Raw genomic sequence first — 13495 nt, 5'->3', positions numbered from 1 at the left:
ATAGTAGTGTGTATCTATTCATCTCAAACTCCTAATTTATCCCTCTCCCACCCTTTTCCCCTTTGGTAACCATAAATTTGTTGTCTATGTCTGTGAGTCTATTTCTGTCTTGTAAATAAGTTCAGTTGTACCCTTTTTTTAGATTCCCCATATAAGTGATATATGATACTTGTCTTTCTCTGTCTGACTCACTTCACTTAGTAGGATAATCTTCTGACTTCTTGACCAAGGCTTTCTACTCAACACTCAGTTCTACATCCTACCCACCACCCTTAATTCTAGTACTCCAATAGCTCCAAAAGATACATATTCCTCCACTAACTATGGCCCCATCCTCTGCTAGACCAACCCACCCCACCAATTTAAACACCTGTAACAAACTCCTTGGTACACCTTCCTTGGTCTACCAAAAATCCCTCAAGGGCTAGTTTCACACTGTTGTACCATTTCCAAACATCTGTCTTCTAGTGTTCTGGGCTATTTATAAAATGGATGGCACTCAACCCCCTCTGAAAAATTCTGTTTAAAAAAAGACAATCACTACTTTTTTTTAAAAAGTATTCATTTATTTATTTATTATTTATTTATGTATTTATTTTGGCTGTGCCAGGTCTTAGTTGCGGCACATGGGATCTTCGTTGCGGTATGCAGGATCTTTAGTTGTGGCATGTGGGATCTTTAGTTGTGGCATGTGGGACCTTTAGTTGTAGCACGTGGGTTTCTTAGTTGTGGCATGCATATGGGATCTAGTTCCTCGACCAGTAATCAAACCCGGGCCCCCTACATTGGGAGCACAGAGTCTTACCCACCGGACCACCAAGGAAGTCCCTCTACTTTTATGTACAGTATATTTTCTTTTTAGCTACTGTCCTCGCTGCAAATACCCTCAATCTTCTAATCAATCTTAGTACACCTCTGCAATGACATTTTCTTTTCCTTTCCTAAGACCCATCCTAAAATGTCCTGCAACAGTCTGAAACCAGACCAACAAGAACACAAAATGAGAAGCAGAATTAAGGCTTTTTTTTTTTGGTTAGAATATGCTGGAGAAAAAATCAAGTATCGCTTCACTTTTACTAGCCATACTTAAGTCTGACGTTCAGGAAAAAGATCTGGAAAATATTTATTGTTCATAAATTATATTAACTTTTTATATTATTTTAGTAATATTCTGCAACTAGAGAAGAATCTCCTACTCAGTGAAATAGATACTGTGGGCAGGAGTCCCTATGGAATTATGAGGAAGGCCCTGTTTGGTCAAATCACACTTGTGATGGATACATGGACATCATCGCATCATAGCCCTGCCATCCTTATTGGGTACTTTTATGCCTCGGTCTTCCTTAAACAATATTTAACAGACATTGAATACATCAAATAGGCACTATTGGGAAAAAATGATTTAAATAAGAAACACTCAGAGATACCATCCTTACTCTCAAAGGGCTTACATTCTAAGTGAGAAAGTAAGTTATTCAGATAAAACGGTGTGACAAGGGTCAAGACCCCTTTTTCACTAATGGAAGTAAAGAAAGGGACATCGTCAGACTACACCAGTCACTGCAGTTTCTGACCTTCATTCTTGAATATTTCCTTCCATTTTCTCTTGAGCTCTATATTCTATCATCTTTAGCCTTTTCCCATAAGCTTTTATCAAACACACAAGGCTTGGGTATGGCTTAGATCTTTCATCATATTCCTCATCCCTAAATCAGGTAAATATCACAATTATGTAAATCCTCCATAGCAACCTAATGGAAGATTATAATCAAATAAGTATCCACATCTTGTCATTAAATTGATAAGGAAACACAAAGGGCTTTGAAGCTGAATCCTGGAGCTGCACCAGCTACAGAACATTATGGCTTTAGCAGAGAACCCAGACTACTGCTTCAATTCTAAATGAACCAGTTAATTAATTTTTTCATTCACTTAACAAGCACCTCCTCTGTGCCTGTCACCATTCAAAGGATACGGTTGTTGCCAAAACAAAGTCCTTGCTCTTTTTGGGCTTACATCATGGAGGTGGAGACAAACAATAGATAAACAGACATATAATCAAACATCAGATAATGTCGAAGGCTATGAAAGAAGAAAGTAATTTGAGAGGATAAAAAGTGCTGGTTATGGTGTGTAGACAGAGCGGTCAAAATCTTTTAAAATGTAGCATTTGAGCAGATCTGTATAAAGTGACAGTGTGACTTTATAAATGTCTCTGGAGGAAGAGTCACCTCACCAAAAGAACAAAATATGTGAAAATGTAGTTCTAAATTCATGAAAAAATAAGTGTAGTAATTATTGGATCCATGTTATAACTTAGCCCAATATTTGACGTTAGAGATTAAGTCCTATTCTTTTTTTAAGAAAATATTTGTAAAGCATTGTTTGAGTTTTCCCAAGAATCAAGGCGAGAAATGTTAGCCTCTATGTATCCTTGTTGAATGCTGCTGAGTCTTAAGGTTGCGTCTGCTAAAATAAAGTACTTCTCTAAGTAATCCATCCCATCTGCTTAACAGCCTTAGAAGCTAGATGCAATGGTTCCCCACTTTACAGATCAGCAGATGAGAGCAAAGTGAAGCTAAGTAACTTGTCCAGGGTCACTGGCCACAGAGCATTGAAGTCTGACAATACGTAACTTCTATTGTAAATGGATTGCCATTCTCTTTTCCCCTGAGAATTTATTGAGCTATTATTGTGCTACACCCTACCTCATACATCTGAATACAAAAGAAGTAATAAGCAGTATCCCTTCATCAAAGTGTATTTAATCGACATGTAAAGACAAAAGCAACATATCCCAAAAAAAAAAAACTACAGAAGTAAGCGTAAGATGGTACAGTATGGGAACATATGGTGAAGAAATGCAAAGTTTAAAAAAAAAGAGTTAGTTGGTGTTAATATGAGCTGAATATGGCTTGGGGCTAAAAAATGTTGACTCTAACCTTCTTTTTACTTTTTTTTTCTGCCCCTGTTCATATAAGAAGCAATTGAAGAAACTGGGGTGGTTCGCCTAGAGAAGAGAAAAGTCAGGGGGGATTTGATAACTGTCTACAAATATTTGAAGAACTGTCATGTGGAAAAGAAATTAGATTTGTTCTATAAGTCCCTAGCGGGTGGAAGTGATAGAAAGAGTCCACCACAATATAAGGAAGGACTTTCAAACCAAATAGAGAACTGTAGAGCTCTCTAAAGATAGAGGGGGCTATTTGGGAGATGGACTACTTTGATCCTCTAGCCAGGGGAGCCCCTTCAATGACACCTTGTACAGGGGAATCGAGGGTAAAATGGGTGGATGGATGACATGAATTTTCAGATCTCTTCGAAGGCTGAGAATTTATTATTTTACCAGTGAGAAATGAAATTTCTATTAATACTGAGCTGCTTATGAAGTTCCTCTCTCCCTTAGAGAGTGTTTTCTGCTCTTAAAATTTTTGGATATCGTATCTACAGCTCTGCATGTGACTGCTCGTGCTTACCTGATAATAAATAATCCTCTCAAGAGGTACTTGATTTCTTTTTGCTCTTTCTAGGTCTGCAGCCATACACCAACTACAGCTTCACACTTAGAGCTTGTACATCTGCTGGATGCACTTCAAGTGAGCCTTTTCTAGGTCAGACTCTGCAGGCAGCCCCTCAAGGTAATTAAAAAATACCCATGACTGGGGAGAAGAAGTTTTCATTTGGTATTTTGATGTGAACTCTATAAACTCTTTCCTAACAAACAAGGAAGAAGGAATAAAGTCTGTAAGTGCAAAATTAAATAAAATTGTAAGTTCCTATTTCTCAAGTTTAGTTAAACTATAAGCTTCCCAAGGCAGTTTGCCTTCAATTCCTTAAACCTTTTAGATGTGGTTTTACATGGAAAAACACTATTATCTACTTGGATACGAAATGCCTCCCAAAATCAAGGATTAAATATTCCCAGAGCAGCTAAAATATAACAAGCACCATGCTCCCTATTGAAGCTGATTAAAATATCACTGCCCTCAAGAACTTACAGTCAAATAGAAGTGATAGGACAAGTACCCAAGTCTGTATGAAGAGAGAGAATCTTAAAGGTGATGTGAAGAAAGAATAAATGAACAGAACGCTCAGGTTAATCTATGAAGGGAGAAATTAGAACCCATCACAGGCATCAAGAAAGATTTTAGGGAGCAGATGCCTTCTGAGATGGACCACAAGGAACAAGGATTTTGACAAATGAATGGTAGGAGGAGAAATACACAGCTTGAGGGAATGTAAAGTGGGACCATCACCTTGGAGATCAAATTGGTGATGTCTATTAACCATAAAATGTTTCCCCATGACACAGCAGTTTCAATTTCATTATCTATGCCAGAAAATAACACTTCCACAACTGCACAAGGAGGCATGCACCAGGATGTTTATTGAAGCCTTTTTTGTCGTTTGGTTAATGGCAAAATACTGGAAGCAATTGAAATGTCTTTGAGTGGGGGCATTGCTAACTAAATTCAGGTATATTCACATTATGGAATTCCATGCATCAGTTTAAAGGAATGAGATGATCCATACATATAAAATAGAAGTTATAGAACTACATTCATGTATGGTGTCCTTATAAAACAACACATAGAAAACGATATTCATTTCTATAGATAAATAAATAAATGCATAGGAAAGATTCTGGCAGCATACGCACCCAAATAATAACAACGGTCTGTGCGTTAGGAAGTGGGATGGGTAGTATCATTTACTTGCAGGAGAAAAATGTGTGCAAAAGCTTGGGCTAGTGATCAACTAATTCTTTTGTTAATCTCTACTATCTGCCTGTTTTCCATGTGGGGAAACAGAGGCATAACTAAGTTTCTGAACAGAAATATAACGTTAATGATCATCAGACAGTCCTGAACTACTTGTCCATTACTCTTCTAATGAAGGGGTTGTTGTACCTCAGAATATTAGACCTGAACTTCCTACCAGTAAATGGGGAATAAAATGGAAAATTCCACATATGGGGCATATGGCTCCTCACCAGGAATTCACTAATGATGTTTTCTATATAAAGAATGTTTCATGTCAAAAAGCTTAGTGTTCCTATGAAAGGAAGAAACCAGCAGTGGATTTTTTGGAAAGGTAAACTGTCAAATGGATACTTTGATGATAATGGATAATTTCTAAAGAATCTATCAACCAGTTTTGGCTGAAACTCAGCCAGATGAAAGAGCAGGGTCTCTCCAGTTTACTCATCCAATCCATATATTTAAATTCTTAGAAAATATGCATCTCTATTCTCACTTTGTCCAAAAAAAAGAAGATTTCTTGAAAGAGCTCAGATTTCATGACTTAAACATTATAGCTTTCAACAGTGCTGGGGAGTATGAGATGAGAAATGTTTTACTTGATTTCTGTTTTTAACTTTATGCACCTTTACTTTAACACAAATAACTGTGCAAAGGAACAATAAACTAAATGAGCTTTCCTCTGCAGAACGGACATGGATTTAGAATCCACTTTCTGGCTGTGTAAGTGCCAATTGTGAATAACTTGTATGAGAAATAAATGTAGTCGGAGTGCTTAACTTGGAGGTTGTGAGGGAACTAATCAGCAGTAACATTAAGTTGTGTTGTTTTGCTAAAGTGGAAATAAACATATCATTTTAAATTAATAATCCCAATATAACTAATTTTAAAAGGTCTCGTTGAGTGAATCAGCCATAGTTTGAAGGTCTAACATTTGGGTGTCTAAGTGGATATGGAGAGAATTAAAAGAAGCATTTGTTCCTAGCTACCCTGAGAGCTCCTCATTTCTTTCATTTTCAATCTAAAAAAGAAAAAAAAAAAAAAAGCACATTATGACCCCATTGGTAAGTTGGACCTAATTCTCTCCGATTTTAACCTACTAGAAAAATGGCGTTTCCATAGTCAAATAGTGGGAAGAGCTTGAACTGGATTATTGCTCTCTTTTCAGGATTGCTGCCGTACCGGCAAGCTCTCGTTCATTTTTAGAGTTCAAGCATGCAAAATTGCAGGCATGCGTTCCTCTAGCATTGATAATATGAAAAAGCAAAAGGAAAAGAAGACCAGTCTTTTTCAGTTTCATTCCGGATTCCTCTTCCTCTGCCCTTCTTTTATGTGTTGATGCTCTCCCTTGGAATTCTCCAGTACTAGCTGGAATTCCTAATGAAGGTGGAGAGCTCCCAAATTCTAGAGCTTTCACAAAGCCTACACTTGCAGATTTAAGGCCCGTCTGTCTACCAGTCTACGAGATGTTTATATTTAAGTGTTTTACAAATATTTCAACCTCAGTATTTCAATGTTTAAAATCGCTCTCCCCACTAACTTTCTTTTCTTCCCTTTTCCCTCTCTCAAATACCACCATCTAATCATCTAAGCCCCCAAACTGACATTCTTAATGCTTCTCTTTTCCTTAAGTTATAGTAGACAATTCTTCATAGTTTTATTAATTTTAAATCTTAAGGATTTTTAAAATGTTGTTCTTCCTTTCCATCCCTTCTGTCGCTGCCTTAGTTCAGACACCTACAACTTCTCCAGAGCCTCCTAACTAGTCTCCCTGCCTCTGGCCATTTCTCCTCTTTCTCAAATCACCATCCCAATTCTTTTAACAGTTTTGCCAAAATAGGCATAACTCACATTAATTACCTCCATAAAAATCCCATTTCTTTCCAGGAGGAAAGAAATCCATATCTTCTTAGTAAATCAAATTAGACCCCTCAAGTTTTAACTTCTGCCAGTCTGGCAAGACTTTTGGTCTTTCCCACATGCAATTTAATATACCAGTCATGCCAATATACTTGAACTTGTACCATGCTTTCCCTATCTCTAGGACTTTGTGTGGGTTTCCCTCAGCCTCCAGATACCCTTCCCTACATCCTCACTCAGCTAACTCCCATTTTTTCAAAATTTGGCTCAGATGTCACCCATTCTGAAAATCTCCTCTGACCCCATCCCCTTCCCATCCATCCCCATTTCACTCCCAGCCTGTTTTAGGTACCATGGCTAAGTGCTCTAATAGCACACTGAGCTTCCTTTTCTTAAAGCACTTATCAAACTGGACTATAAATTGTTATTTACCCATTTTTATTCATCACGATACTATAGGTTCCTTGGAGGATAAAGACTATATATCTTTATCCCCACATTCACAGTGCCCAACATAGAAAATGACTAACTTGAGTAGAATGTTGAATCCACAAATGAACAAATAATAAATGGCCCAGAATTCAATGCACTTCTGACATCAGCCAATACAAAACTGGTTCCTTTGATTAACTTCCAAGGGAAAGCCAATCCACAAAAAGTGTTGGGATTTTTGACTTGGAATTTGTAGGGACATAAGGAATGGGTAATACTGCATGACACTCAAGACAAAGTTAAAACAAAGCCAGTGGACATGTTCCTTATTTAGTAGCTATTATGTCAAGAGACCAACCAAGGTGTCCTTCTGACCTTTCCCTCTTACACCTCTCAGCTAGTTTACCTGCTCCTCACCCCACTTCTAGATGATTTCCCTCATGACCATCCATTTCCTTCCCTCGAACAGCCTCAGTTCTGCCCTTCCATTACGTAGAATAGGTTTTCTGATGTCACTGAGACCCAGGCTCAGCGAGGGAGGTAGATTCTTCACCTGGGACTTACTAAGACCTCTCACCGAAGGCGGGTCTTATCCTATCAAAGATTTCTTGCAGCTGCCAAAGATAAGAGAGTCTCCATAACATGATGTAAGTGAAAACACAGGGCTTATTCGTTTTTTACACATTCCAATTTCATCTTATAAATCAAACCAACGGACACAGGGTTATTGCCAACATGAACAGAGCTTTCACCAGCTTATCTAAATATAAAACTCAACTTTTATTTAAAACACAAAGCAACACCAAAATGTGGCTTCATTTTATCTCATTAACTCCTGCATTTCCACAGACTGCATTGACTGATTCAAAGCAGAAACTAAGCAGTAGCCTTTCTCACACCTTGGTGATTTTTAATACATCCTTCAAGGTAAGGAAGACAGGACTGCAGGAAGCGGGTTATGAACTACAGCCTTATACTTTATCTTTTAAATCAACAAACTAATATCACGATTAAATCAGAGCTCTCATTAGCTGGGTGAGTCATCCAGCAGCTGTTGGCAGAGAGACCCAAACATAAATGTATATTATGATTTGTGGATTTGTTCAAGTACCTAACATAGGGGTGAGCTTTCAGAACAAAATGAACTACTCTCTTCTCAGGATTAAGCTGTTCTTTAGAAAATCAGTAAGTTTGAGCCATTTTTAAATCGATCTTGATTCTTTCAGAATGCTGCTAAGTAAATAGCATTTGAATGTCCTTTTCTTATAGAAGTGTTGAAATCTTACCCTTTCCTGAGTAACTTACACAGGAGGTACAATCAACCGAAAACTATTGATTATTGAGAACTTAATATTGAAATGAGTTTTTAAAAGCTGAAGAAGAGAGTTACAGAGTCTATTCAGAGCATGACCAGATGACAACATGAAAATCTTTCTCATCGCTAGGTTCTCCATCAATACATTTTTACACTGATAAGACTACTTAAATATTTGACCTTGAATTACAGTTGTTTGTGTACACATTTTATCTTTTATACAGAAGGTATAAACTCCTCATAAAAATGAGCCATATCTTAGTCGCATTTGTATTCCATAGAATACTTAACATAGTAATTTGTGGGACATAAATTTACAACAAAATTATTCAATATTTATGCGGCATTGTGCTATCCATAAAGATACACAGAGTAGACCCCTGCCCTCATGCAGCTAACTTTGTATTAAAAGCAGGAGAAAGAAATAGACCACACAGTCATAAAAACAAAAAATAATGATGATATCAAAGGAAGAAGATGATTATGATGTTATGAGCATTGAGAGGAAAATAGAAAAGGGCATATGATGGAGAGGAACAAGGTTGGGATCACTTTAGATAGGGTTAAAGTTATAGTTAGGGAATAGTGGTCAATAAGACCTCCCTGATAAGGTGATATTTACACGGGTCACTGAAATCTGAGAATAAAATGCACAGTTGTCATGGTGTCATGAACAAAAGTGTTCCAGTCAGAGGGAATGGAAGTGCAAAAGCTCAGAGGTGAGAAAGAACTTGAAACATTCTGAGGCTGGAAAGGAGTCTGGTGTGGCTGGAGCTTCGTGAATGATGAAGAGAATTGTGCCAGAAAAATGTAGGGCCGTACAGGTTATCGTAAGGAATTGGAATTATACTATATGAATAATTTCAAAAGGGCTGTATATTTTATGAATATTATACTAGGTTACATATATACTATATATGCTTTTATAAGTGATAGAGAGAACGACAAGATTTAAAACACAGACACTAGTTTACAGGCTATCACAGGAGTCCATGAGAGGGAGAAATGTAGTTTGGATCAGGAGAGGTAAAAATAGAAAGGACTATGCACATTCAGGGTAGAATCTGCAGGACTTGATGATAGATTATATTTAGGGGTGAGAAAAGTAAGAGCCTCAGGGATAATTTTTTTGTGTTTTGCCCGAGAAAATGAATAGTTGGATAAGATTTGGAGACAAACAGATTGTAAACCAGAAAACCAAGAGTTCTGTTTTAGATGTTTTAGGTTTTTGATATGTTATTAGTCATCTAAATGGAGGTAGGCAAGTAGAGAGTGGAACTCATGTGTCTGAAGCTCAGGAGAGAGTTTTAGTATAGCGATATGTATCAGGCAGTGTTCAACATAGAGATAATGTTTAAAACTGAGACTAAATGGAGATCAACTACAAAGACAGTGTTGCCAAACAAGAGGAGAGGAAAGGAGAAGAAGGGAGGGAAGGGTAGAGGAGAGAGCCTAGTTCTCCGAGGCACTACATCATTTTGAGGTCCAGGAAGGGAAGAGAAGCCAGTAAATGAGGCTGGAAGTAGCCAGAGAGAAAGGAAAAAACAAGCACAGCATGTAGTGTCAGAGAGGCACAGGCAAAGTATGTTTGCTCATCGAATTTCATAATTCAGGCAAATACTAGATTATGATTCCAAGTAAACAGGCATCAAATTTGAAAATTCCTGGATATTTTCTTAGGTCTTGATTACACTCAGAGTAACAGCCAAGATAGAGAAAGTCTCCATCACTAGTTGTCTGGCATTCCTTTTCTAAAGGCAATTCAAAACTAATAATAATTAAAGCATTAGAAAAGTATTTATATATTTATACCCAATTATATACTTTACCTCCAGAACAAATAAAATGTATTTTTGTTGCTCACCATGAGATTTTTTTATCAACAGATAAAAATATCATAGCATGTGGAGTGATGGTATGACTTTTGATATGGTGCTTACTGTATCCTAGCAATAAAACTTCCTTGTGTTATTTTTGCCAGGAGTTTGGGTGACACCTCGACACATTATCATCAATTCTACAACAGTGGAATTATATTGGAGTCTGCCAGAAAAGCCCAATGGCCTCATTTCTCAATATCAATTGAGTCGTAATGGAAGCTTGGTTTTCCTGGGGGGCAGTGAGGAGCAGAACTTCACTGATAAAAACCTAGAGCCCAACAGCAGGTAAACTAAAAGAAAACTTCACCAATCATACAGTGAGAATTACAGATTTCTCAGGGTTGAGAAAGAGGCCATCTCCAACTGAAACAATATTAAATGAATGGGTTAATTAATCTCATATATTAGCCATTCCATAGCTGATGAAATCTCTTAATCCATTTCAGATGATGAAGATCCAAACACTAGCTCATTACAGTAGTCTTCAGAGGACATGATATTCCTTAGAACTGTAAACAGCCCTTTATTTGACATGAGAATTTTTTAGTATATGAAATACACAAAGTATTCAATTTTAAGAATTATCAAATGATCTTCAAAATCATGCATCCCTAAACTAGCAAGAAAAGAGATTTAAAGAGGTGTGTTTTGCATCAACAACCTTTACTTCTGGGATAATGTTTTCTCTACTTGCTATACTATATATAGACAGGAGTCGTTTGAGGGGGAAAACTTCCACATATTTGCAATTCAGTCCCATTCATTTCTCAGCAGAGATCAAATATATCTTAGATCAACAGATGTTTTCTTACAGAGAGTAGAGATCAATTTAGTTTTATTGTAGAGAGTAGCAGATCAATTTAGAGACATCTTTCTCTAAACATATTTCCCTGAACTCTAACCCATTTAAAACTGGAGAACATTCATTTGAATCCTCCACAATCCACCAGCACACTCCAAGACTTTCCTGAAATCTTTAAGAAAAGCAATGAATTACTCGACGGTTAAAAATAAAATGGGGGGGGACTTCCCTGGTGGCGCAGTGGTTAAGAATCCACCTGCCAATGCAGGGGACACGGGTTCGAGCCCTGGTCCGGGAAGATCCCACATGCCACAGAACAACGAAGCCTGTGCGCCAGAACTACTGAGCCTGTGCTCTAGAGCCCTTGAGCTGCAACTACTGAGCCCACATGCCACAACTACTGAACCCCGTGTGCCTAGAGCCCATGCTCTGCAGCAAGAGAAGCCACTGCAGTGAGAAGCCCACGCACCACAACGAAGAGTAGCCCTGCTCACCACAACTAGAGAAAAGCCCACATACAGCAACAAAGACCCAACACAGCCAAAACTTAATTAAATAATTAAAATAATAATAATAAATTTACATTTTAAAATGCCCATATTTAAAAAAAATAAGAAAAAATAAAATAAAATGGGAAAGGGTCCGAAATAGTGATGTCCTGGAGAGAATGTTCCCTGTGCTAGAAAAATTATAAGGTCTATGGTAAAGTCTCTGGATGGGGAACAAAGAATTTGCAATTTGTCACAAATTTAGAACCAAGCAATAGATAGAAAAGCCAGCAATCACTGTCCAATTATCGTGTGCATTGCCTTATCACAATTCTTTCTTTTTTAAATATAGGTACATTTATAAGCTGGAAGCCACTACTGAAGGTGGCAGCAGTCCCAGTAATGAGTACATTATACAGACACCTATATTAACACCAGAAGAAATCCAGCCTCCATATAACATCACAGTAATTGGGCCTGATTCCATATATGTAGCTTGGACCCCACCAGGTAAGAAATAAAACCTGTGTGTGTGTGTACACGCATGCGCACGCACGCGCATGTGTACATAAAACATTTCAGAGGAAATTAATTGGAGATAGGACTGGAAATGTGAATTTAGTAAATCAGAAGGACATATTCTGTCTCCTGGATAAATATAAACAGAATAAACCAAACTACACTCACGGGTGAATACATGTGTAAGCATTTATGTACATACATATAGATAGATATAGGTGTAGGTGTATAGATAAAGATATATAGATACCTAGATATATACTTTTCTATCAAAGCAACGCTTTCTTTCAAGGACCAGAGCCTAAAAATCTCTTTTCTTATTCATACATATGCAAGGTAAGTCACATAGGTCTGAACTACCTTGAGCATCCATTTCTACAGGATTCCCTAGATTGAATCATTGGCATTATATTATAGTAGTGAATGGAGAATTCAGAAAGAAAATAGACCGCTCCACCCATGTATCTTGAGTTGTGACCAGTTATATAGTAGCTGAATTTTACCTCTCTAAGCTGCGTAGCCTCCAACAAACCATTGAGTCCCTAGTAGGTTGCTTTTGTGGTTTAGTGCAATATTATATTTGGAATATAATCACCATCCTCAGGTCAAACTCTGACTGCATTAACACTGTGGATTAAGGATTAGAGTGAAATCTGCTTGCTCTGTCTTTTAACATTAGGGATATTTGGAAGTTTTGTTTCAGTAAAATTTAAAACTGATTAAGGTGTTAAATGAACTTCAAAGATATGTGAGTTTATTTTTAATATCTAGCCTTAACATGAAATTGAAACATGAAATTAACACAAACCCCTGTTGTCCCCATCAGATTAAGTTTAGCCACATTTCAACATGGTACTGAAAATAATTGGTTAACAGTCATTTGGGCTATCAGCAGATCCATTCCATAAAATAATTAACAGACATATTTTGCATTGAACTGAACACATAACTCAGTCAAAACATGTAATTTAGGCATAAAGATAACATAAAGGCATAATATTGGATTGGCTAAAAAGTTTGTTCGGGGTTTTCTGTAAGATGGTATGGAAAAACCTGAACGAACTTTTTGGCCAACCCAGTATATAAAACTTAAATTCTCATGAACCAACATCCTTCTGATGTCATAATCTCAGATCAAAGAAAAAAAGGATCTTTTGGGGGACAAATTTGCAGGAGAAAATCTCTGAAGAGCTTTCTAAGCAAAGAAAAACTTAAGTTGCTCTAAGATATAAAGTATAAATGATTTCATCCACCTTTGTATTAAAATGAACATGCAACATATTAAACAAAACAAGAAAGAATAATCCATAGCGCCGGGATGTGTCATAAAGTACTATAATTCAGATCTCAGTATTAGAAGCATAGCTGTTCTTGAACTCTGCTCTTAATTTTAACAGGAATAAATACAAATCTCCTGCTGTGAAAAATATACAAACTTA

At 37.1% G+C, this 13495-nt stretch overlaps 1 protein-coding gene across 1 annotated transcript in view; it reads left to right on the top strand.

Annotated features, from left to right (window-relative positions):
• USH2A (usherin) overlaps nt 1–13495 on the top strand; it is a 785755-nt gene that overhangs the window by 610958 nt on the left and 161302 nt on the right. The window contains exons 55-57 of the mRNA XM_079900731.1: nt 3531–3638; nt 10349–10532; nt 11890–12047. Of these exons, the coding sequence (XP_079756857.1) occupies nt 3531–3638; nt 10349–10532; nt 11890–12047 (450 nt within the window). The remainder of the gene's footprint in view (nt 1–3530; nt 3639–10348; nt 10533–11889; nt 12048–13495) is intronic.

The sequence above is a fragment of the Stenella coeruleoalba genome (assembly GCF_951394435.1).
Source record: "Stenella coeruleoalba genome assembly, chromosome: 1".
Taxonomy (NCBI): domain Eukaryota; kingdom Metazoa; phylum Chordata; class Mammalia; order Artiodactyla; family Delphinidae; genus Stenella; species Stenella coeruleoalba.
Note: the sequence above shows the minus strand (reverse complement) of the source record. Positions and strands in the feature narration are given on the sequence as shown.